This window comes from Myotis daubentonii, chromosome 17, assembly GCF_963259705.1.
Source record: "Myotis daubentonii chromosome 17, mMyoDau2.1, whole genome shotgun sequence".
Lineage (NCBI taxonomy): Eukaryota > Metazoa > Chordata > Mammalia > Chiroptera > Vespertilionidae > Myotis > Myotis daubentonii.
In genome coordinates, this window is record NC_081856.1 from 34,653,555 (window position 1) to 34,681,035 (window position 27,481).

Below are 27,481 nucleotides of genomic sequence, written 5' to 3' on the forward strand. Positions count from 1 at the left end.
CTACTCTCACACAAACTTTGTTTGAACTAATCAACCTGTACTTTTGGAATAAGAATTTATTTGGGCCACAATTATCTGTTTCTTTAATTCATGCCAAAATATGGTTGGACCTCATTTAATAGTTCTAACAAAAAAAATTAAACTAAAATCATGTCAAGTTCAAGTTGTTGTCGTTATGTGGAAATTAATCATTTAGCACGTAATATAGTTACAGACTTTCACACTTTGTGACTAAATCTTACATGAAGAAATGGTTTGCCTCTCAACTCAGTTACCAATTAATTTCCGTTTGTTTCGGTGATGTCTCTGATCTATTCTGTTCTGTTCTATTCTACTCCACACTCCTCTGATTCACTAAAAATATAATGCTTGTTCTAATTTAATTAATTGATTATAAACTATTAGAGTTGTGATGTCACATTCAGTATGAACACAGTTGGAAAGCCTTGAATATATAACTAAGGGCAATACAGGCTGCAATAGGCATGTTTCTCTAACTTTGTATAACAGGAACATATTTATTAACATATGAGTGTTCTTAGCCTTACTCCGTCCCTTGCTTTAGATTATTGCTTTATTCACTCTTTTTTTTATTTTTTGTCCTATGCAGAAGATATTTGCAGGTTTTCAGATTAGTCAAGAGGGCTGTGTAATGTAAAGTCAAGAAAAGGGAGAAAGGAAGTCAGAAATAGAAAAGTGAAAGGATAGGAGAAACTTCAGAGTTCTCTAAAGGAGAGAAAAGTCTTGCAAACTGGGTATGGGACAGGAGATATTCTTTGGAAAGGCAAATGGATGATACTAAGCATTATCTCCTCTCTACTCCATTTTTTGGTATGTTCATGCTTGTGGTGACTATTACTCAATATGTAGCACTTCATGACTGCTTACCACATAACCAGTTAATCTCTGAAAAGTAACATCTATCTATGAAGTACAGGAAGTTTCACATTCAGGGTGACAAGTGTGGGTCAGCTCAATTTTATTTATTTGGTAGGAAGAGCCGGTTTCACAGCTCAAGGTGGCCTTCAGATATTTATTGAGCAGTGCAGTCTTCAGAAACCATCCATCATTTCTCTGTTGTTCAAACTCTGCCTCTCTAAACAAATTAAAGGGTAGCCACATCCATACCTCATCCCCATTCATTTTTCTTCCTGTCCTTCTCTCTAAGTCATTCCTAACAATCGGTAACTTAAAGTGTACTACTGTAAATTTTAGGTATAAAATAAATAAATATACAATGAGAAACTGCTTTTTCATGAAATTCATCTTAAAGAAGTCATCACCTCTGCTTTATATGATCAGTAGCTTTAAACAAAAATAAATTTTAAAGTATTGACTTTTTATAATAAAGCCAAAAATTAATTTTTCTATTTAGAAATAAGACATGTCATTTAAACACCAAAACTAAAAGGAAACATCAGGTATGTAATATCTAGGCATATGCAGCCTTCTTTCACTTTTACTTCTCTTTCTGTTATTAGATACCTATATTCTAATGAGGTTTATTAACCTTAATATCTGTGAGGGTTTAATTACCTTCAGAGCCTGATTTGGGAACTGAGAAAACTAAGGCATGAATCCACAGAAATAAAATTGATCCCATCCCCGTCCAGAATATCCTTACCTAATTACTGCAAGTGTAAATCTTTACCTCTCTCTTTCTCTCTCTCTCTCTCTCTCTCTCTCTCTCTCTCTCTCTCTCTCTCTCTCTCTTTCTCTCTCTCTCTCTCTCTGTCTCTCACACACACACACACACACACACACACACACACACACACACACACACTTCCCTAAAAACTAAATCAAATCCCTTGTTCCCCTCTGTTGTCCTATCTCTCTTGAGTACATTTGGGACAGGCTATTGTAAGATTCATATTATATCCTATAATTTGTTCCTTCAATCTCCAGATTTGTAAACCAAGTATTATATAAAATCTGCAGTTGCCATTCATTGAAATTCTGAAACTTAATGCTGGACAAAAGGTTGCCCACCAGGTGATTTACATGAACATTTTATGTCTCATAAGATAATTATTTTCTGGTTCATAAGTAATATTTTATAAACTCCATGTTTTGAACATAAAAATGAATACTATTTTAATTACTTAAAAGCCAATATTTTTTTAATCTCAGAAAGTAGGCTGAGGATGCCCATATGCTTCAAGCTGACCCTGAGCACCAGCCATAGATAGTTATTAATATAACTGATTACATAAAGTAATTAATTTAATCATGTTACATTTTTTTACAGGACAGTGTACTTATCTTAGGAAGAGTTATAGATGGAGGTGATGGGGGTTGGTGATAACTGATTTCTCTTTTCCTATTTAATCTGGCCTCTGTCACTTTTCCATTGAATACACTCATTTATGACTGATTTTTTATTTGTTTGCAGTTTGGAGAAGCAAGTAATGAGGGGAGAAATAGAGAATTGAATTTGGAAAACTACTTTAAAAGCTTCTTGATATGATGCATATAGTATGAGTACTCCCTTTTGGTAAACTTCTATTTGCTCTTCTCCCTGTCTCAGACATATGGGCAAAACTTACAGACATTCCAAAAGGAATTTGTAAGAAGATTTTATACAAAAAAATATTAGGGATATATAAAGACACTGGCCTCAGTTGCAAAAAATGATTGACATTAGAAATGCATGACTGTTATTTAGAATTGTATTGTTAACTTACATTGTGTTAAACTACTCAGGGTACCACACAGCTTTTAAAATCTACACCTGTTGCTGAAGTACAGAAAAAGTGACCTCATATTTGTTACCTCTCTATAAAGGTCACAGGATAGTGACTTCTCAGTGAATATTGTTTAGTGACAAATTACTGATAATTTCTAAACTTTCTATATTTTATAAAAAAGAGGTAAAATCCATGGTGACATATTTCAGCAAAGATTATATACTTTCATATTTATAAATGAGTTTTTCACTTTAGATATTTTGGTCATAAGTGTTTTTCATTATTGAATATATATATATATATATATATATATATATATATATATATATATACATTCAATAATATATATATCAGTAAAGTTAAATCGGGTTTTAAATTAGGCTTCCACAGTTCTTTTTGTAATTAAAACAATTCATTTTGAAAGTTTCTGCCTAAGAAGAAATCTATGTTGGAGATTCTATATGAAGCTATTCTCTTATCTTTTCATACTAGTAATGCAGAAATATTGTAGCACCTTCATGTTATCCTATCACACACTGGGGTCATAGTACTCATTTGATATACTTAAAATCCAGCACTTAATGACTTTCTTCTATGCTAGACTGTCAGTTCTGTGAGACCTGGAACTGTGCCTATCTTTTTAAGACTTGTGTCCCCAATGCCTCGTGCAGCATGGATTCCTTTTAAGTAAGAACTAACAGTAACATGTGCGGAATGGGTGGTGGAGATAGTAATATTTAGGAGTTCACGTGGGTTAAAAATACGTGGAGTTGGACGATGGGAATTCAGAGAGGATTCATGGAAAAGATGAGCCTTGTTTTCTGTTGGGAGAGTGGCACATGTCATACAGGTGGAGGGAAAGTGAGAAGGCATTCCAAGCAAGGAGTAGCATGAACAGAACGCTGATTTTTCACCACTGAATTTGCCATACAGGGTGGTAAGTAAAGGTTAATATGTTGTCTCCTCCATTAGCTTGTCAGATCCTTGAGGGCAAGGACTGTATGTTTTCAGCTCCAAGAATATATTTATACATTCTCAGAATTCAATTCATATGTGTTGAATAATTGGATATCAACCTTCTAATCTGTTCATAAACTTCAAGCCAAGTTTCCACGTTCATTTCACCCCTTTCTTTTTCCTAAGATTAACTCTCTACTTGGTTGCTTGATATATCCAAGTTTTTACTTTTATGGTGAAATTATATTATATCTCTGTTTTGAGAACAATGTTCATGTATACTTAAATTCTTAATACTCTGATCTTAGCTTGGCTTTTAGTACTTCCAGATCCATTTTCCAAAGATTTGATTATATATCAAGACTTTAAAAATTGAAAAGCAGTTGCAATTGTTTAAGTAATAAGTATTAACAAAGTACTAATATGGCTTAATGATCTGGAGTTTATATCAGAAAGTGAAAAAGTGTCCATGAGTATTTTTCTCAACAGTAGTCATGGTAGTGGTGGACAGGGATCTAGATAAACTTTAGAAATTAAATGCCAAGGAAACAGTTGGGGGGGGGAAGCAAATGAAAATATCAAACTATTCATGTAGCCCATCTGCTCCATTCCACAGCACAACTGTCTTATGTGGGGAAGTAATATGATCTGATTTGCATTTTAGATTCATTCCTTCCATAAAGGTGTGGGGAATGAAGCAGGGTTGCTCCAGATTTGCACCCAGGGACATCATAGAGAAGGTTAAAGCATTGAGGATGTAGTAATGGGAATGGAGAGGAGAACAGGTGGTTGGCTTAGAATCAAGACACATTTAGAAGATAGAAAGTAATGACTCCTGTGCTCCTATATATGAGGCGCTCCGAAGGAAGCAGCTCTGGGGGCAGAACCTGTGCCTGGGGGCCCAGCAGAGATACAGAATAGGTCGTCATGAACATCATAAAATGGTTCTGGTGACCAGGCACATGACTTTTCTCAGGTGAGGAGAGATTTGGCAGAGGGACAGGGAGCTTGTTTTTATTTTACTAGTAGCATTCTATCTTTCCTCCTTAAATGAATACTAGGCCATCAATCTCAAGTGAACTGAACAAAATACCCTTATTTTTGTTATCCTTTTTAAGCAACTTATGACAACTCAATTTATATTTAAGGAAGCTCTGTCAGATATGATTGATAATTGCTTAAATAAATTGATTGTAATACAAAACAAGGAAAGAAAAAGAGAGTGCTGTGCTGACACAATCTTTTTTAACACCTGGTATTTGAAATGATGGCAAGGTACCATGAGTACCTGAAAAGAGTGAAAACATTTTCTCGGCGTTTTTTATTCCTTTTTTTCTTCTTTTTTTACATAATTGAAGTTTCTATATTCATCTCACAAATATGTGATGAATGCCAGGGAAGTAGTTACTGGGATAAACAAGTGATCTCAAATAGTGGAGGAAAGAGACATTTAAACCAAAATTTCAAAATAATGTGATAATTTATATGACCAGAGTAAGCAGGGGATGGTTAAGCAGCTCTTAATCCAATACATGCGGAGGTAATGGTAGTGAGACTCAGTGACAGCTCCTCTGAGCTGAGTCTTCAGAGGTGACTAGACATGAGACAGAGGGTCTAGGATACACAACTCAGAGAAGTTGGTGAGAATGTATAAGACAAAGGAGTCACAGAGTACCAGGAATCACTCATTGATCTGAATAATTCAGTCTCATTAGCCTTTTACCAAAAAATTAAAAAAAAACCTGGACACATGATTCTGTTAGTTTATTTTATTCAAAGAATTATTTCAAAAATATTACAGAAAGTTCACAATTAATACAATATGTGGAATGTAATTAACTTTTTTAACATTTTGCCTATATCCACACCCACACACAACCTAATTGTACTATTTTATTATTTTTTTGTTTTTGTTAAATTTTTACCAAAGGATTTTTTTCACCCATTGATTTTTAGAGAGAGTGGAAGGGATGGGGAGAGACAGAAAGAGAGAAACATTGATGTGAGAGAGACAAATCAATTGGTTGCCTCCTGCACATGCAGACCAACCAGCCGGGGATCCAGCCAGCAACTGAGGTATATGCCCTTGACAGGAATCAAACCCAGAGCCCTTCAGTCCACGGATTGACACTCTAACCACTGAGCAAGTTGACATAGGCCATGCTATTTTTATTTACTTTATTATTTTTATTTTTTGCCTTTGACTCACAGGAATTAAGCAAACACAATCCTTTTTTAAAGTAAGTTTTTAATGATTTGGGATCACTCCAGCTCACTTTGGTTCAGGTCTCCTGCCCCATTGTCCTACATATTCCTTCATTTAAATAGTATCAACATGACAGCAGTGACTGGAAAGCAAAGAAACTGAATTTGATTTGTTTTAGTTAAGCCATCCTATATAGACACTTAGATTTTTTTACTTCTGTTTAAGGCTTAAGGTGAAATGTAGTCCAAACGTCAGTAAAAATTAGTTGCCTCATATTTTTCAAAATTACATTTATATAATTAAAATGTTACCCTGTAAACTTGAAACCTATAATGATCCTATCAACCAATGTCATAAATTTAATAGAAATAATTTTTAAATTGTTACTTCATTACATCTTTCCTTTTTGCATCATAACATTTATTTTCTTAATTTGAAATTATTACTGCTATAATATCTATATATATAAAAGGTTAATATGCTAAGTGTCCCTCCCTCGATCCGACCAGTTGCTATGACACGCACTGACCACCAGGAGGCAGACGCTCAACGCAGGAGCTGCTGAGCTGCAGTGTCTTGGCAGTAGTCGTTCTCGAGTAACGCACCCCAAAACCAGAGAAGAGGGAGCCCGAGCCTTTGCGGGGCTGCAGGATTCCACTGTCACCCGTGGGTTATGTTGTTGCTGGGGCACTGTTGGCCTCAAATTGGTTTATTGCACACTTGCGTTTGCCTTCTACACCCTGTACGACAGCAACTTTACAGAGCGCCCTCTCACACTCTGAGACCCCTTGGGGGATGTCGGAAAGCCAGGTTAATCCTGATCCCCGCAGGCCAGGCTGAGGGACCCCACCTGCTGGAGGGACCCCTCTCACTCCTCAGACACCTTTTGAGCCACAGCACCACCCCAAGTATGTCTTTTGGGGAGGGACAGTGGGAGGTCGGCTCCAGGACATGTCCAGCCCATCTTGCCAAGTCCTGCCCCGCTGGCCACCTTCTAATTAATTTCCGTTCCATGTGCATGAATCCATGCACCAGGTCACTAGTAATTACAGTGGGGCCTTGACTTAGGAGTTTAATTCGTTCTGAGACTGAGCTTGTTAAGGAGCTCGTTAACTCAAACTACTCTATTAACTCAATGCAAAAAATCGGCCGACAGCTGGTATCTCAAAAAACTCGTTAGTCGGGACACTCGTAAGTCAAGGCCCCACTGTATATAATTATGCATATCATATTATACATATTATAACCATTATATAAAGAACACAGTTCAGTTCCATCTAGGAAACTTTTGCACTGTCTATATTTCTTTTCTGGCCATTATTATTTGCTTATTTTCTGATTATTGGTGAAAATAGTTTTAACATATGAGGGATGACAAAAATGATTCATACTGAGTGTCCAGTATGTTTGGTATGCCATTGTTTACTACAGTGGTTAAAAGTGGGTGCTAGTTCAAGAGGCCCTTGGTGTGAATCTCAGCTGCACAAGTGTCCCTTGAGGTGGCCTTCGGGCCTCAGTTTCCTCAGCTTCAAAATGGGGATAGTAACACTGATCAAATCCTCATTAGTAAACCCTGAGACAATACACATATACGTCAAACTCCTGGCACCATAAGCAAGGGCAGCAAACATAGTCATAAGAGTGGCAATCGCTTCCTTTGGATTTTTTCTGGAGGCCTCTCCTCACCCTCTGCTGAATTTAAATGCATTATCTAATCCATAAATTGTGTCCAAATTAACCTGAAAGAATATTTTAAGCTCAGAAATTGAAGTTAGAATATTATTTAATACACAATATCCATCATCTCTAAACATGAAAAAATGTATAAAAATATAATTTACTGTAAGATTTCTTATAGTTCTGATTTTCAAAATTTACTTGTAAGTTACATGTGACCCTTTTACAACATGCTATCCAATGGCTTGCAGGGAGTCGTATTTATTTTGAAATATTATATCAAATAAATTATATGAGTCCCATTTTAAAGTACTCTCTTTGCTTAATAGTTACTGCTAATTAGGGCCCAGCATTATTTAACTATAATAAATATAAAACAACTAACAATCAAGAAATTAAATGTAGTTACTTATTCTGAATAACTGTTTTATAAGAATATTTAAACAATAGAATTCCTATTAAATAAAAGAGAAAAAGAAATAGAAGAATGGAGATGTGAAAAGAAGCAAAACTTCTGTGATGGTAATTTGTATCAAGGTCAGACATGATTGTGGGAAGTTGAAAACTTTAAGGAAATGCATATTATATCCTTGATCTCCACTGGGAGTCCTAACAAAAGCTTCACTAAAAAGATTTCATTCACTGAAGAAAAATAAAAAGTGTTCTATTTGTGTTTTACTATAACTTAGTAAACCACTTAATAACACATAATACAAGTTAGTCACATGCACATATAACTGTTTCCTTATATATAGGGTCTTAACTAATAATTATAATGTGATTATAAGTTAATTTTAAAATATTTAGTTAAAACATTAATTATTCTTTGTTATGATAACTAGAATCAAATTATTAAATAGATGAGTTGTTTTTTGAAACCCATTTTTCTATTTATACCATTGATCAGGGCTTTAAACAGTTAACTCTTCTTACATGTAAGTTGGGAGGAGTGAAGGTGATGCTATTTTAACTTCCTCTGCTTTAAGAGCTATAATGATTAATTTGCAACCATTTTTTCCATTGAAGACCATCCAGAACACATTTTTCACACAGCTTCTGTTAACAGCTAAATGCTCTATACAATTCTATGAATACATTTTGCAAATGTAAGTAAAATGCTTCTACACTATATAATATAAACTATTTCCATTGGAATTACAGCTTATTAAGTAATTTAGATTATTTGAAATTATTTTACACCTCACAGCTTCTGACATATCTAGACAACACAAGGAACTTAAATACTTCATCACAAAATACTTCCTAGGGCTTTTGCCCTCTGAAGGCAGGGGTGAGGGGTGGGGATAGACACAATCTGATGAAAATAAGGCAGAAAAAAATTGAATGGGACCTCAAAAACAAAGTGTTAATTTAAATTAAGAACAAGGGAGCAGTCATTCTCAGGCTACACATATGCTTATTCCAATGTGAACATACTGCAGTTGAGTGTAAAGACTTCACTTTTTTCCCATTTCTCCACCTTAGTGATCAACTTAGACATATTTGAGTGTAACAGTTCAGGCAAAATAAGACTAAGCAATGTTTCCATTTGTGTCAGGGGGCTTTAAACTCTCTTCTCCCAGTGAATTCCAAATCCTGTTGGGGTATCTTTCCTGCTATTCTAATTGGAGCTTAGAATGCACCTTCCTATGGGATTAATGTTACAAATCAATTCTTCAACCTTTTTGAGCCTCAGTTATCTCATTTCTAGAACAAGTAATTGAACCAGATGATAGTGAAATTTCTTGTCCAGTTAAAACATTCTGTTGTTTTCATGAATTACACCGATTTCAGGTCAAATTGATTTAGTGAGTTCATCTGGGCACCTATCATTTGTATACTGTTTCCATGAGAGTGTGCATTTTAAAATCTTAAGATCCTTCCATGTATGCTCCATAGGGTAATGGTTAAGAGACCAGGTTCATGATAAATCATATTGCATGAATTCAAATTTTATCTCTTTCCCTCCCTGCTTTTATAATTTTTGATAGTTTTTTTTTTTGCCTTACTTGTTTCAGTATGTTTCATATTTAAAATGGAGATGTTTTAAGGATCAATCCAGCTGATATGTATAGAGCTTAGTGTACATCCTTATACCTAGTAACAGTTCAATGAATGGTAACTAGCTAGCATTGTAATTTTGGGATTTTTCAAATATAATTTTATTTATTTAGTAAATAAATGAATTACAAGGTTTTCGATTTTCTAAATTTCTAGCACCAGAAAATTCTCTCACATTTCTAACAAACATGGGTTCAGGAAAATAAATCTCAGAACATAGTAGAATTTCATCTATATTAAGAATAAGTAGCTTTGGAATATCTTCTCATGAAAATGTACAAGTGTGATTCTCAATATGGTGAGACTAGAGCCTAAATTAAAGAGATTCCTGGTGATATTTTATTGAGAAACTTTAAAAAAATATTGTCCTGTGATAAACCCCTTCATCTGCCATCCTAAAATAGATGTAAAGTCTGCCAATTAAAGAGCTCTTAGGCCGTAGAACTTTGGGAGTTGAGGGTTCCATGGTGCTGTGCCTACAGAAAAAATGTGACATGTGTAGGAGGCAATATACAGAAGATAGTTAAGAATATGGTGGAAGCAAGAATTTGAACCCAGGCTTAATGCTGAATTGTATGTGAAAGTCCTATAAATAAAACAGTGGGAAATTACACTGCTCTGATTGAAGTGGGACGTAAGGGGATTAGGAACCATGAACGTATAGCAGCCCTCTCACCTCAAGAGAAAATTACTTGCTGTATAATAGTAACTTCATAAAATTAACTGTCAACAAAAACTAGATGATAGTAAACTTTCAATTAGTTGAGTTGTATCTTATTATAGTCCCCCTAACTTTAAAAGGCCCATAGTTTCCCATAAGTATATGATATTAAAAATAAGATGGGGGTCAGGGATTCTATACATTAGAAGTCTTTAGTGACATAGCAACCAAATGAAATGTATGAACTTTGTTTGGATCCTGATTTGATCAAAGCAACTCTAAAAATACCTTTCTGGGGAGAAAAATCTGGAAATGCAATCAGAAATGGTTATTAAAGAATATAAAGACATTGTTAGTTTTTTTGTGTGTGTTTTTTTTTTTTTTTGGTTTGTTTGTTTTTTTAGGTATGGTAACTTCACTGTGCTTATTTTTTAAGTCCTTATCTATTAGAGATAAGCATTTATGGGAAAAGATATGACATTGAGAGTTGCTCTAAAGCTCTCCTAGGTTGGGGATAAGAGAAAACAAATGACACAGAATTGGCAAATGGTGATAAGTTTTTAAAATGGATGATGCATTCATGGGTGTTTATTGCACTACTAGAGGCCTGGCGCATGAAAGTTTGCACAAGAAGGAGGTCCCTCAGCCCAGCCTGCACCCTCTCCAATCCAGGACCCCTTGGGGAATGTTCAACTGCCAGTTTAGGCCCTGCAGGATCGGGCCTAAACCAGCTGTGGGACATCCCTCTCACAATCCAGGACTGCTGGCTCCTACCCACTCACCTGCCTGCCGCCCTGATCCCTAACTGCTCTCCCCTGCCACCTGATCCGCCTAACTGCTCTCCCCTGCCAGCCTGATCCCTAACTGCTCTCCCCTGCCACCTGATCCCCCTAACTGCTCTCCCCCGCCAGCCTGATCCCTAACTACTCTCCCCTGCCGGCCTGATCCCTAAATACTCTCCCCTGCTGACCTGATCCCTAACTGCTCTGCCCTGCCAGCCTCATCCCTAACTGTTCTCCCTTGCCAGCCTGATCACCCCTAACTGCTCCTCCCTGCCAGCCTGATCACCCCTAACCACCTCTGCCTCGGCCCCTGCCACTGTGGCTTTGTCCGGAAGGACATCCAGAAGATGTCCAAAAGATGTCTGATCTAATTAGCATATTATCCTTTTATTAGTATAGATGCTTTCAATTTTGTATACGTTTGGAAATTTTTATAATAAAAAAATCTCACAAATTTATGTTGTTATCCCTGTGAGAATTTTTTCCTGATTTAAATCTTCTGGTCTGGTTGATATTTGGAAGACATGTTGGGCCAAATACATAGAAAAAAATCATAGGGATGTTAAAGAAAAACACTCATCCAAATTGAAATTGAGTTTTTTTTAAAACGTGTTAATAAAATATTCTAACACTTTAAACTTTTCACTTTTCTTTCCTTTTAAATATTTTTAGACATGCTATAGAATTTCTTATTGTATTTTTCTTTATTTCATTGCTTCTTAAACACCAAATTAATCTTCAGCTATTGGGAAATGTGACAACTGCCAAATTGCAGATAAGCTATTGGTTTGTAGTTGAATAGATATTTGGTCCTGGAAAAAATTAAAGAAAGTTTAACTATATTTTCTATAAGATGGGTGTCTTTACAATGTCTGTATGTTTATAGTATGTCAAATGAGCTATTTTGAGATTTGTGTAGTAAGCAAATGGTCACAATATAGACAGAGGGCCAGTTGCTAACCTACTCCTTCTAGATTGCTGCTCTAGCATAGGACTGGCTCCACTAAGCTGGAGCCAAGCTTCTAGGGAAGATTGCAGTAGCCCTTTAGATAACTATTATGTGATTCACATGACTCAGGTTAATGAAAATTCTGGATTAGTATAAAGCAGCTCATTCTAAGTTGATAGTTACTGCTATTATACTATAATAAGAATGATGAGTATTTGAAATCTAACTCTATAGAAATTGTATTTCCAAAATACTAATGAAACTCTCACTTATTAGTTTATCAATTAATGCAACTTTCCCCCAAACTTTTCCACTAGATGACTTTTTAAAAATAAGTAGCCCACTGATTTGATTTGAGATCATTTTTTAAGTTCTGCCTTTTGGTGCTTTTGAGAGTAAAATTTCATAATATTTAAGATTTGCTTATATATTTTATAAAATAGAAGTTATAATCAGATACCTTGTAATTATTTTTAAATAAGAGAACCTTTAAAATTATGATTGCTTATGTCATTAGAAGTCATTTTTTATATATAATCAAGTACAGTTTCAAACATATCTTTGATTTCAATATTCTTTATTTCTAGTCTGTTAGGAGTGTGAGTAAATGTATGTGTGTTTTCTTCTACACTGTATTGGTTAATAAAATGCAAATTTAGCAAAGCAGGGGTGACTTAAAAAAAATAGCATAGTGAACCACCGTCTGAGTACCAAAAATAATCAAAATGAACCCTAGAGTACAAAACAAGGTGTAGATTTTTAAAGAGCAGTTACAGGCATGTTGAGAATCAAGCTGAAATATAACAGGAATTTCTATTTTCTATTTTTTTTGTCCCATACTTCCTTTTGTGTGAAAATATTTCTTTGTAATAGAGTTTCCCTTTGCAACAGTGGGACACAGAATTATGATGGAGTTTAAAAAAAAAAAAGTAGAATGACCTCTGGCCTTGCTCCTCTTTTCTTTGCCCAGTTAGAAAGCTGCTAATTACATTTTCATATCCCACCCAAAGGGATAGAATATGCTAGTAATATCAAGTGGTTAGAGAAGTACATAGCCATTTTGAAATCATAATGAACCTTGACCAAAATAGCTTTAATATTCTGAGATCAATTAAATGTGGCCTATCAGTAAATGTTCAGAATGAATTATCAGCAAATAACAATAGCTGAGTTATTAGGAATAGTAACTAATATGTATTCCTATGTTTGAGTCACCGTTCAAAGTAGCAATTTTACAAGTAGCGATTTATATCATATTTGTCCTACTAGGTTAGGTATGTTTATTATCCCTAGTTTACCAATGAGGAGCTTAAGGCATGGGAAGGTGAAGTAACTTTCCTGTGTGTTAAATACTGGATTCTATCCTAAAGAATCTGATCCCAGAACTTGAATCCTTAAGTCTTCATTAGTTTTCTTAAATGCCCTGATATCACTTATCACATCATTTTCTAGGGCCTTTCAGTCCCATAGAATGGCAATTTGAAAGCATTAGTCCTTTTAAATCTGCTCCATCTGGAGATGCTGACCATCTTTAAACTGCTTTATCCGTTCTGTCGTGCAGCAAAGAAACCTGGTCATTTTAGTATCTGGTACCAAAATTAATAAGGCAACACCCATCTGACTAGTAGAACCACCCCTGCCCAAAGAGACCTACCTACTGGCATTCTCCACCAAATTTCAACTCTTTTACATCAAAGGAAATTTGAATCAAGCCTAAATTTACCATAAGCTCTTAGACATTTTCATCTTAACTTAATCATCGTCTTCTAAAATAGTTGTTAGCCATGGCACCATCTGATTCTGGTGGTGTGTGTGTGGCAGGGTAGGGGGTGGTGGTGGTGGTGGTGGTGGTTTTTTTTTTTTTCTCTTCTCACATTAGTGTGCCATTAGGATACACTGTGAAATATTTCCTTCTGAGAGAAAAACGAAATTTACAAAAACAAAACTGAAATCCTTCTTTATTTGATAAACCCAATTTTTATTTTTATTCAATAACGCCAATCCTGATCACTGAATGAGAGTAATCATGTCCATGTTTGTTTTATTACCCTCATTCTGAGTTAATTAATTACTAAATCAGGAAGCCTCTGCACAATGACTAGCTAGTTGTTTGGAGGTCAGAAGAATTAAATGTACCATCCAAAAGTCCCCGACTTGCTTCGGCAGCGGTGGAATGTTTCAGCAATGTTCCAGAGCCCAGTTTAGTGGAAAAGGGAGCCTTTAACTTCTCTGTTGTTTTATATTCTTAAAAAAAAGAAGCACACTTCTCTGAGCACTAAAACCCACTTAGTGCTGTATGCCACACTGCAGGTATCTGCTTTCCACAATTAGACTTTCAGAGTGACTGTTGGTCTGCACTGAGTACAGTAACAGTTCATCCATCCTGGCCAATAGGCATATGAAAAGACGCTCAACCTCAGTAAACATCAGAGAAGTGCAAATTAAAACCGTAATGAGATATTACCTCACACCTGTCAGAAAGGCTATCATCAGTAAATCACAAACCCAAAGTGTCCGCCAGTATTTGATACAGGTCAGGGCCTCATTGTCCTGAGGGCTTAATGCTTAAGAGAGAGCCCATACAAGGGCTTGTATTGAAATCATAAGAAGCTATTTTCCAGCCCCCTTGTTCCTCCTCTAAGGGGGTCTACTCATGTCTGTCTAGCTGCCTGCCATGCTGGCACATCGTAGATCAGAATCAATAAATAATAGTTGAATTAATAAACTGTATTCTATAATAAAATGTGTGGAAAATAAGAGGCTCAGAAGTAGTTTCAGGCATAAAAATAGGTGATATGCGTAAGCTTATGTGTAGGGATGTTTTACATGTTTATTCTTACTAGGCTCCCTTTTTTATTTTTTTAAGCTTACATAATGTGATAAACATGCCATTTTTAACAAAAGAGTTAAAACATTTTTACATCTATTACACTTGAAGAAAGAAAAAAATCCTTTAAACTGGTGTTTCTGTTAAGAAGCAGCTTAGTGTGTATAGCCTACTCCAGTGATGGCGAACCTATGACACACGTGTCAGAGGTGACACGTAAACTCATTTTTTTGGTTGATTTTTCTTTGTTAAATGGCATTTAAATATATAAAATAAATAGCAAAAATATAAGTCTTTGTTTTACTATGGTTGCAAATATCAAAAATTTTCTATATGTGACATGGCACCAGAGTTATGTTAGGGTTTTTCAAAATGCTGACACGCTGAGCTCAAAAGGCTCGCCATCACTGGCTACTCTAATGGCCTAAGAATAAAGTGCTTTTCATATCTACATGCACATCTCAAGAGAAAGGGGAAGACAATTGGAGCTGAGATGCATAGAATGCAGTATCTCTGTTGGAAACTTATAAAAAGAAGATATACTGTTGCTAATGATTACAGAAGGCATAAGCAGCCCATGCAATGGGAGTTAATTATACTCCCAGAAATAGAAGGGTGGTCTAGCCATTAAATTGAAGTATCAGCATCTAGATCTGTGTTAAAATGTTTTTATTTTTTGTTTTTGTTTTAATGAGGGCAACATCATGGCTCTCATACTACAAATAGATTATAAATTATATATATATAAATTTAAGTCATGAATTAATGAGGGAACCAGTAAGATGCTATAGTGGTTCTAAAGAGAATTCAAATTTATTTGAATGATAATGGATAGATAGATAGATAGATAGATAGATGATAGATAGATAGATAGATGAAATGAATTTACAAATAGATACAAAACAAGTCTGTCCATTAGATAATAATCCACTACATATACCAGAGCCCCCATAAACACAGAATACTCAGAAGGTGTGTTGGATAATATCTTGCTTATAAAAATTAATAACCAGTTGTCTTTTGGTCCACCTTAAAGTCTTTCACAATGTTTTCCTACATCAGTCTCAAACATACAAAGGGTGCAGTAAAATATTCAGAATATTTTAGGAGCAGAAGGCCTACTGCTGTCCTATATAATAAAAGCCTAATATGTTGAGTTTCTGGTTGTCTAGTTTGCCATTCAACCAAAGTATAGTATGCTAATGATATGCTAAGGCCGCTCAACTGCTCACTATGATGTGCACTGACCACCGGGGGCAGAGGCTCCGACTGGTAGGTTAGCTTGCTGCTGGGGTCCAGCCGATTGGGACTGAGCAAGACAAGCCAGACATGCCCTGAAGCCCTCCCGCAGTCCCTCCCCGGCTGGCCAACTTCCCGTGTCCCTCCCCAGCCCCGATTGTGCACCAGTGGGGTCCCTTGGCCTGGCCTGTGCCCTCTCACAATCTGGAACCTCTCGGGGGATGTCAGAGAGCCAGTTTCAGCCTGATGACAGAACGGCCGGTCGCTATGACACACACTGACCACCAGGGGCAAACGCTCAACTCAGGAGCTACCCCCTGGTGGTCAGTGCACTCCCACAGGAGGAGCACCTCTCAGCCAGAAGCCGGGCTCATGGCTGGCAAGAGCAGTGGTGGTGTGGCGGGAGCCTCTCCCACCTCTATGGCATCGCTAAGGATGTCTGACTGATGGCTTCCTGTGGGGAGCGGGCCTAAGCCATCAGTCAGACATCCCCTGAGGGCTCTTGGACTGTGAGAGGGCTCAGGCTGGGCTGAGGGACCTCCCCCCCCCCCCCCCCCGCCGAGTGCATGAATTTCATGCACAGGGCCTCTAGTCTAGACATAAGAACACTAAGTAAATTAAAATATTTACAGATAGAATGGCAAAGCAAACACTAATGTTACCATTTAATTCTTAAAATTTCTGGCTGAGAAGGGGGGATTTGGTTCAGAATTGTAATGTTCAGTAAGACAATTGTTAGCCTGATAATGTGTAAAAAACACTTGTGCAAGTGTTCTTGATTCTTTATACTACAAAAAAAAATCATTACAATTTAAATAGTGTCATCTTTGATATAATGATTCAGTATCCTCTCAAAAATAACATTTTTATTCTAATACAAGCTATTTTTAATTAAAAATTTCCATTGGCCAAGGGCAGGGGGCTGGGAAGATGGGTGAAAAATGTGAAGGGGAATGCAGTCAATAATACCGTGATATGTTTGCACAGTGACAGATGATTACTAGACTTACTCAGGTGATCACACTATAAGGTATAAAAATAATATCGAGCCACTATATTAACAATATCGAGTCACTATATTAGATGCCCTAAAATAATATAATTATTTTATTAATTATATGACATTGTATACCACCTATGCTTTACTAAATAAAAGGAGTAATTATATGAAAAAATAAAAATAGAATAGAATAGAATATCCTCTCGCCATGTTAATGCAAAGTGAGTTCACAGTTAAAGAAAAGCAGCTTACTGATTGCTTAATGAGACAGGTTCCAACACAGTCCTCCCTAACCCCCAACATTTCTTTATTCTCCCTAACCTCACTTTAGAATTACTACAATACATTATAGGCATGAGTTACTCAACAGAGCATGCCCTACAGTTTTCTTTATTTAACATCTCTATCTATCTATCTATCTATCTATCTATCTATCTATCTATCTATCTATCTATCTATCTATGTGTGTAATATGCAAATCAACCAAACAGCCAAACAGCAGAATGACTGTCTGGACGACCACACTATGACATGCACTGGCACCAGGCCAGCCAAGGCGATTGGTCGGGGGGCCCTGCCATCACCCCACGATCGCCCCACAGAGGGAGGCCCAGGCTACCAGCTGGTGGGGTGATCAATGGGGGGGAGGGAGGGGTGACTGTGGACATGGGCAGCGCCAGGCCAAGGCAGGTGCAGATGGGGGGGAGGGGGGCAGCTGCAGGCAGCCAGAGAAAGCCCGGGTGCCGGCAGCTGGAGGGAAGCCCAGGTCCTGGGTCCCCACAGCCAGAGGGAAGCTCGGGTTCTGGCAGCCAGAGGGAAGCCTGCATGTCCCGGGTTCCAGCAGCCAGAGGGAAGCCCAGGTCCCAGTTGCTGATAGCCAGAGGGAAGCTGGAACTGGCAACCGGGGCAAGGAAAGCCTACCCTTGCATGAATTTCGTGCATTGAGCCTCTAGTAATACAAATAAATGGTGTTAATGGCTATATTGTTAAATATTATAGTCTACAACAAGCATGTCAAACTCAAAGGCTAGCACAGGCCAAATAAACAAGGCATGCGGCCTGTGGGCCATGAGTTTGACATGCTGGGCCTGCATACTCAATTTGCAGGTGGTACTAAACTTTGGTGTATTGGTAGAGAAATAACAATTGAGAACAAGAGCCTACAAACAAGAATAAAGAAGGATATTTTGTGCTTGCTTTTTTTGTTTGTTTGTTTATCCTTAGAAAAAACTCTTGGATCATTATGTATTTGGTTGTTTTAGATGTTGTTTGTAAATGTAGCAGTTTGCTTGGAAATTGGACATGCTTCCTAATGCAACTTTGAGATATTTAGGTATAAAGAGTAAAGGATGTTGAACCTTAAATTTTTTTCTAATGACTTCCAAAAAGGTGTAATTTGTCAAGAGCTTTGTTACACAGTGTACTTGATTTAGCAAAGTCCCTGTGGTAGTCCCTGCATATGGAAAGACAGTGGCAATGTCTGCAATTATAATAGAAACTTTTAAAGACACATTTGAAAGCAGATCATCCAAACACCAATCTAAACAAATGGGAAAAAAAGAAAACAAAATCTGTGTTAATAACTTTTGGAGTATTTTTGAAAGAGCTTGGATTTGGTAGACCAAAATATGGATGTTTTAAAAAGGTCTGAACTGACAATGTTTTATATGACTTGCAAACTATTAACATAATTGACTACATATATATGATTAGGTAGAAATATAAATTTGCTTTCATGACTTCTAGGGAACGGCTTAAGAAGGATTATTTATGAAATTTAGCACTTCAGTGTTCAGATACTATTCATCTGCTTTTACCCCACAAAGAACTGGACTGAGATTACCAGCTTATTTTAGCAGGCCCAAAAATAAAATAGAATGAAGATAGCTTTGTATACAGTATTTGTGTGTGTGTTCTGTTCATATGCAAAACTCAGCATGCTTCCAATGAAGTAGCCTGTTTTCATAGAACACTACAGGATGATCATAACCTTGATTTAAGGTGTAAAATATGAAGAATATATATATATATATATATATATATATATATATATATATATATATATATATATATATAGTTTAATTACAGTAATGTGATCTTGAATTTATTAAAAGTTACCTTGCTTTTATATTATCAGACTTTTAAAAAATCATGCTCTTTTCAACCCCACAGTATTTCTACCTAAGCAATGTCTTACGAATAAATTTTATTATCCATTTCTTTTTAAAAAACACAAAATACAAGCTGATTTCTCTTCTGGAACAGGATATTTGAAGTTATAATTTCTGCACTTAAAATTAGTATAGAATTTAAGAAAAAGTATGAAATTAAGTTTAAAAAAGACACTTATAAAGCTCCTTGTTAAGTACTTCAGATCTGTACTTACCATGAAAATGCAACCACTTTAGAAAATTGTGTAATATCTCAATTACTAAGGCATAATAAATAGAATTTATTTACTTTGGCAGAAGTTTAACAATAAATGTGGATTAAACACTATACCTGAAAAGTATCTTACTGATATTTTTCTGTGAAACTTAATGGGATAGTATTTTAAAAGCGATATGCAAAAAAGTTTCCCCAAATTAAAACTTTGTCTATCTCACATAAAAGAGGAGAAAAAAAATTAGAAAAAGAGAAGAGAGTCACAAAGTGATAAAAATCAAAATACCAATGGGAAAATTTTTAAAAATTAGTTTTTATAAAGCATTAATCACCAACCTTATGGTTTCTGATCTAAATTAAATGTTATACACATTCCATTTATTTTTTTTTAAATAACCTTCCTAAAATCTTATTGTTTTTAGGCCATGGTCATTACTTTTATGACCTGAAATAAATGTGTCAGGCATATCAATCAATTGGCACCTATCCTTTTGTTAAAGGTAGAAAAAAGATGACTATTATATTGTAATACTTTGTTCTCTCTCTCCTCCTCTTTCTATTTTTTTTGTTTGTTTTTTGTTTTTGGATGGTTGGTGATTTGTTTGCTTCTCCTGGTTCCTGTTGATCAGTGGTGTTTGGCCAGTTTGTATTTTTCCAGACATCACTCCACGATGTTGTTGAGGTGTATGATGGGCCAACTCAGCAATCTTCTCTGTTATCTTCCCTCTCAGGATCCCATTCAGGTATCCTTTAATAGCACTGCCATGCATCAGTTATTGATTAAAGACTGACTTTGATTGATATTGTAGTGAAAGTTGAGATTTATGTCATCCATATTAGAGATAAAGTAAACTGAAACTAGAATTACTCGTTATTTCTTTTAAAAAAATAGAAACACAATTAATAGTAAATCAAATGCTTGAGACAAATACAACCATTTGCTGGGATTGTAATCAAGTAAATATAATATTTAGTCTCTTAGTTTCTGGTGTTTATTGTGATATAACATATTTAAGGATTCTTTAAAGAATGAGGCGATATGTTTCAAAATGTAATGAAAGCCTGCCAGTAAAAAGTTAAAATTAAAGCTGAACCCATTGGAAATATATTGTCAGTGGTAGGATATATTGACGTAATTTGATAGAACATAGACTCACATTTTCAAATGACAGTGTAAATATAATTTGTTAGGTTTACTGAATGAAATTATTTATGATATCTTAGTGTTTGTTTTGTTGAGTAGGAGAATCACTTCCACTGAGTTCAGGTAATCAGATCACAATTCGATTTACTTCAGTTGGACCAATAACAGCTAAGGGATTTCACTTTGTTTATCAAGGTAAGTGACCCGGTAGCCTAGAAACACACTAAGGAATGATTTCGGTTTCCATGCTGTGTTCAGAGTTATTGAATGATCAGATTCTCATAATCATATAGGAGAGATAAAAGTTGTTTTCCTTTTAACAGTTTTTCTCTGTTCGTTCCCCATCACTATAGCACTATTACCTTGACCAAAGTCAAAAAAATATCTTTTGCTTTCATTATCATTCTCAAGTTAATAGTATGATTTTCCTTTCTTCCAACATATTCTTTTCAAAACACTTATTTTTTTATGATAATTCTTTAGTTTCTGCATAACCTATTTTGCTCATAGTCTAGATCTCTAAATTGAATTGTACAAAATTCTGTGCTGATGTACTTAGATATGCCAAGGAACTCATCACTTCATTCAAAAATTTTATTTTCTCATTCTCAGGAGAATTCAAATGTTCTTCATGGCTACTAAATATTTTTGTGCAATTAAACATTGGTTTACACAGTTTTTCTCACCTTTTATGGACAATTTTCTATATTATCATTAACCTATATTGAGTTATTATTTGAAATATTTTAAGTTATATGTGATCATGTAGTATTCTCAAATGTATCTTGAACTTTCTTAAAAACTATAATCATTTGTGATTTGATATTTTTATTAAGCCCTCTTAGTCCATTTATAATATTGGTTATATTGCACTGTCTTATTTTTAATAGTATTCCTTGTGTAAACAATGTGGGGTATTATGAATTTTAAAGGCACTATAAAAGTTGAATTACTTTTACTTTAATCACATAAAAGGAATCAATCTATTTGGATTTCATCATATCATTTTTTGGGCTGTTGTCAAACTCTGTAATCCCATCTGTATGTGTTTTAAAAAGAAAAAACATCCTGTTATCATTCTATTTTACTAAACCAAAAAAATAAAATAAAAATAAAACAAAAACACCCTCACAGTTAAAGGACATAATAATTCTATGAGCAATTTCACATTTGATGTTATACGATTACTAAAAGATAAACTTCTATTGTTGTTAATCTGTCTGACTTCCGCTTAGTCTGAATGTAGTTATAGTATTCATCAATAACAAACATGTTTGAACACTAAGTTTGTAAACATGCTCTGAAATTAATGAAGTGTTGTGTTTTCTTTTTCAAATCTATGTTTTTAAGAAACAACTACTGAAAAAAAATTTGACATTACTTCATGTAATCTGCCATGTATTTTTGGACCTTGGTATACCAGTTTAAAAAATATATATATATATCATTCATTGATCACCCCAAAAATTGAAATATATAACTCATACTACTTTGCTATATTAATAAGAGTTTGGTAAAACAAAAAATAGAAAAATACTTTAGTTGATGTTTAAAGGAATGAAGCAAAATATTTTTAACTAAAAGATCTTGATGACAATATTCATTTTAAGTTGTATTATATTCTGTATTACTTTTAAAACTTTTAGAAATGTATTCAAATTTTTAATTGAAGTTTTGATAAAAAGTGGAGATTTCTTTGAAATCTTCTTAAAAAGCTACATTTTTAAGTATGTATTTAATATGAAGTTAAAATCAATAATTGTTTGTATGCAGCTGTTCCTAGAACAAGTTCTACACAGTGCAGTTCTGTGCCTGAACCAAGATTCGGAAGAAGGATTGGCAATGAATTTGCTGTTGGTTCATTGGTTCTTTTTGAATGCAATCCAGGATATATTCTCCATGGATCCATTGCAATTAGGTGTGATACAGTGCCCAATTCTTTGGCCCAGTGGAATGATTCCTTACCCACCTGTATTGGTAAGTAGTAAATTTCTGTGCATTATCATTGTACATACTTTATATCAAAATTAGTTATCTTGCATCTTTTAGTATTTCTATTTCAGATCTTATAGTTATACATTGATTTTTAATTATTTATTGGTTATAAAGTACCTAAATTTTCAAGTTAGAGTGGATATTTGATGCAAGTGGGGTATGCCACAATCAATGAAAAATAGTTTGTTTTGAATTAGCTGGAAAGTTTCCTCACTTATTGATTTATATGGATAAAATGTACATCATATTTCCAATAATAGAATTTGAATGCTCCTAATAAGGGATTACTGAAATAAATATTATTTTTTCATTTTTAAAAGTTTATTTAAAGAATTCTATGCCAATATGTAAAGAATTTGCATGTCTTTTAAAGATCACAGAAGCTTATTAAAGTACCTACATATGTGGTATAGGTACTGAAATAGCTGTGAGTTACTCTTTAACAGATCTGTTTGTATACTTATGCAAATGTCCTAATTAATGGGGTAAAGTTGTAAAGAATCATGTAAAAATGAATAAAATCCTAACAGCTGGGAAGTATAGTAAGTTCTCAGAATAGGGTTAATTAAGCCTTGGGTAATAATCTAGGCTTTTATTGTGACACTGAAGAGCAGTGAGTTACTACATAATCCTGGAAAATTTACATAACCTGATTCTCGATTCCTATATGGATTAAAAAAAAAGGACTTTCCTTAGGTTTATTGTGGCTATTAGATGATTTAAAGCCTTGGCGGAGTTCTTGGAACCTAGTATGCATTCTAAAATTAAGTTGTTTTTGTTGTTGCCAAATCCTCCACCATAGAATCAGGAGATTCTAAAGCTATGAGATCTGAAATATAGAATTTATATGCTGTGCTGATAAAGTATTTGATATTATTGATTTTTATTTGTTGATAGGTTGATTTAATAACACTTTAAAGTTATTATATTTAAAATTTATGTTTCACAGAAGATTTTGCATCTTGGAAAGGGCTGAAGCATGGTATCTGTGTCATTCTTTCCAATTCTACTAATTTAGCATTTCGTGAATATAATATTTTCCTTTACACTTAAAATGTTTAAGAAAATTTTACATAAGTAAAAATATACTTTGCATTTTTATTTTTAACTATAAATATTTTAGAGGAAATACCATGACAAGTTTTTTAGAATTATAATGATTATTTATTACAATAAGCTATTTAGAGAGACAGAAATTTCTTTCCATCAGTTGCTGCATTCAAGAACAAATAGTTAAAAAGGAGAGATTTTAAAAATATGCATATAATCATATTTGGTTTGTTTTTATTGTTTGCAAGGGTTAAAAATAAAGTTAAAAGTACAATAACAATCACTACAATTCTAATTGGCCTTGAAAATATATATTTAACTAATGGTTTTCACTCTGTGTTTTTCTAACCCTGCAAAATTTAAACATTACATTATCCAAGGAAATTTCTTTTAGGCACAAAGATATGATGATGAGATAGGAGTAGAAAGAAGAAGAAGAAGATAGAGGGGAGAAATGAGCTGATATGAAAGAAAAGGGGGAAAAAAGAAAATGAAAGAATATTTTAGGAAGAGGGAAAAAATGAAATAAAATAATATTTTGAAAGGTGAAGGTAGAGAATAAAAATTCTAAATTTTTAAAATATAAGCTATTTTTGTTTAGAGTAAAACTCCTATATGCTTATTATAAAGCCTTTTTGTATGTCAAACATATCCATTTGCTAATCCCAGTGTTTTTGCCATCAGAAGTAAAATTCCATGTAAATAAAAGGAATTTTTCTTTTACATCATTGAATAACTTTTTTTTACAGCATTCAATAATGGATTCATCTCAGCAAGGTGCTTCTACCAGCCAGGAAAGATTATGCAAATCTATGGCTGATATTCAAATTTAGGAGTAAATGCTAATGTACTGTCCTGGTTTCAGACACAGTTTCTACTTTAAGGTTAACAGATAAAAAACTGAGGAACCATTACAATCTCTCCGTCAAAAACCCATCTCTTTGTAGGTCCCTGGGCTTTTTTAGAAATTTGCCACTGCATCTATGGAGCGTCTTTAAACATAGAACAGACCACCTTTCATTTTTCATTGGTTTGAAAGTGCATACTTAGGGATAGAAATTGTATCAGATGATTTCTATTTCCTGCCAAGATCACATAAAAAGGACATATTACTTTATACCACTTAAAAAATGTTTCACCCTATAGAAAACTGAATACTAACAGAAGGACACACGGAACCTGTGTGAGACAAGAAATAGAAAGGCGATAATTCCAAATGACAGTTAGATGATGGCTCAGTTTAGGTTTTACCATTTGGTCCAACTGCTCATCTTTACATAAGTGAAGATATACTTTGCATTTCTATTTTTTAACTGTAAATATTTTTAGATTCAAATATTCTGACCGAAATTTGTTGTCTTAAAATATTCAAAAAAGAAAAAGCTTATGTCTTAAAGATTCAAATATGAGTTGAGTACAGAGTTATCATAGATTGATATTAAAGTATTAGCTATCATTTGTGTTCATTTTCAATATCTGTTAATGGATGAAATATGGACTTTCTTAAGGCATTTGAACTTTGTATTTCTTTTCCTTGGGACATGCATCCTTGAGATTTTTTTGGTTTTACTGAATTACTTCGTTATTTTTTTTTATATATATCCTAACTAAAATAATATTCTGCTGTCCATCCTCTGTTTGTTCCCTTCGTCCTTACCCTGCTTTTCTTTTACAGCAACAACCCACTATATTATATAGTTTTTAAATTTTGTTTAATACTCTTGACCTTTCCCTTGCCACTATATTGTTTTTCTACTCAACTGAGAGAGGATCTGTCTGGCACATAATAAGTGTTCACTACACATTAATTTAAAGATTGAATTTTAACAAAGAACTGTTATTTCCTGAATTTTTGTTGAGGTCAAACTAGAATCAAAATATGGGATGTTGAGTCTGAGTTCATTGTCTTGTGAAACCAAAGAATGAAGTCAAGGACAAAAAACAGTTAGTGGAGCCAAAGTTTATTGAGAGTATCCATGGGAATTAAAACCTATTAGTCCACGTGTGGAGGTCCACATGGCCATAAACCATGTGCTCCCCACCACAGGAAGGTGAGGAACCCATTGTGTGCTGGGGACAAGAGAGCAGCAAGAGGAAGCGCTTTTAGTTTGGGGGTGGAGACAGCCTTGCTAGCTCCTGATTGGTCCTGTTAAAAAGTTTATGCCTTTTTGCATGCACCCCTCCTTCCCCGCCCAGTTGGGGTGCCTTAGTAACGCCACCTGATGGGTTCCTGGTTCTGTTTTCCCTTCCTGTGGTCCCGCTCCTATCTGCCCTACTTCTCTCTGTCTCCTCAGAACAATTGGCCAACTTCTTGAGTCTAGGGTACATGGGTTATTTTTCATTTGTTTTGTATGTTTTCAATTTATATGTATTGTTTAAATTATTACAGATGCCCCCCTCATTTTGTCCCCCCGGGCCCAGGCCTTTTAATTTCAGCCTTTTACCACTTGGTGATGTTCTTGCTCACTTTGCTTGGTTAGACCTTTGCAAACCACCTTAAGATTCATGCTCCTCTGAGAATCCCTAGCCTTTATAATAAAAGGCTAATATGCAAATTGTCTCCTCCACCAGGAGTTCCACCAGGGGGTGGGGGCAGCCGGCCAACCGCCTACATCCCCTCCTCCCAGGAGGCCCGCCAACCACCCACGACCTCTCCCCCTGGCCAGCCTGGCCCAATTGGCCCTGACTAGGGTGGGCCAGCTGGACCCCATCCATGCACAAATTCATGCACTGGGCCTCTAGTACACAGATTAAACATAAACAGTAGATTTATACATTGTATGTGTAATTTTATTCTGAGAGAGGAAAAATTCTCTATCTATACTCTATAGTTTAGATATACTATTTGACAATTTATTTATGCATAATTATTGTATTTCTCAGCCTTTAGTGTTCAATGAATGCTCCAGTTAACAGCTTAAGCCAAATGAGCATCCAATTGAAATGAAAAGAAAATAGTTTTGTATATGTTTAATGATTTCCATCTCAATTGTATTGTTTTAGTTTCACAGTTCATATTGCTGCTATCAACACTCCTTTTTTTCCCTGCCATATTAAAACACAATAAAGTGTTCCATAATATTGCTTAAACTGACATACTGGAATTAAATTGTTGACTGGAAAGCAGCCCCATTAGGTATGTTATGCAAGCTGTGCTTATAGTTAAAATGGTCAGGTACTAAGTTAGGGGATACACACATTTAAATATCAGCATGTAAATAAAATTTAATAATCTTATACAAATCTGTTCTATCAAGCCGTTCGCCAATAAATTGCAATACCGTACAGTAATATTTTGATAAGAACATTGGACTTGGAACAAATTTAAAATTGAAAACTATGTTGAGGACTATCTTCCAAATTTGACCTTGTATGCTTCAGATTTCTTAAATTTTTTAGTATCATAAAACCTCAAGTTCTCTGAGTCTCTGTGATTTAAATAACCCCCTGCAGCCACTAATAGCTCTTGCAATATATGGCCTTAGGCATAAGTATTTGTAGTGGAGGTCTCTTTTGAAAAGTCCCTGAGCCTGCTACTTACTAGCCTTAGGCAGAGTCTTTAACCTGCTGCTTATTCCATTACCCTTATCTGGGTTTGTTTTTTTCAAAGTTCTTTAGAGACTCTGAAAGAACTACTTTATTTGCATTGGTTCCATGACAATACCTGTCTATATCATCTTTGCTTATAGTGTGAAAGGAATAGATGAAGAAATATATACAGGATCTGAACCCGCATTCATTGATTCATTGATTCATCCATCCACCCATCCATGAAAAAGTTGTAAAATATAATAATAGCAAGTATTAACATTTGTATGAAGCACACTATTAAGCATTATCTCATTTAAAATCAACACC

At 34.9% G+C, this 27,481-nt stretch overlaps 1 protein-coding gene across 2 annotated transcripts in view; it reads left to right on the forward strand.

Moving 5' to 3' along the window:
- CSMD3 (CUB and Sushi multiple domains 3) overlaps positions 1–27,481 on the forward strand; it is an 886,927-nt gene that overhangs the window by 715,993 nt on the left and 143,453 nt on the right. For both annotated transcript variants that reach the window (XM_059671887.1, XM_059671888.1), the window contains 3 exons: positions 20,064–20,177; positions 20,678–20,773; positions 22,352–22,555. In XM_059671887.1, the coding sequence (XP_059527870.1) occupies positions 20,064–20,177; positions 20,678–20,773; positions 22,352–22,555 (414 nt within the window). The remainder of the gene's footprint in view (positions 1–20,063; positions 20,178–20,677; positions 20,774–22,351; positions 22,556–27,481) is intronic.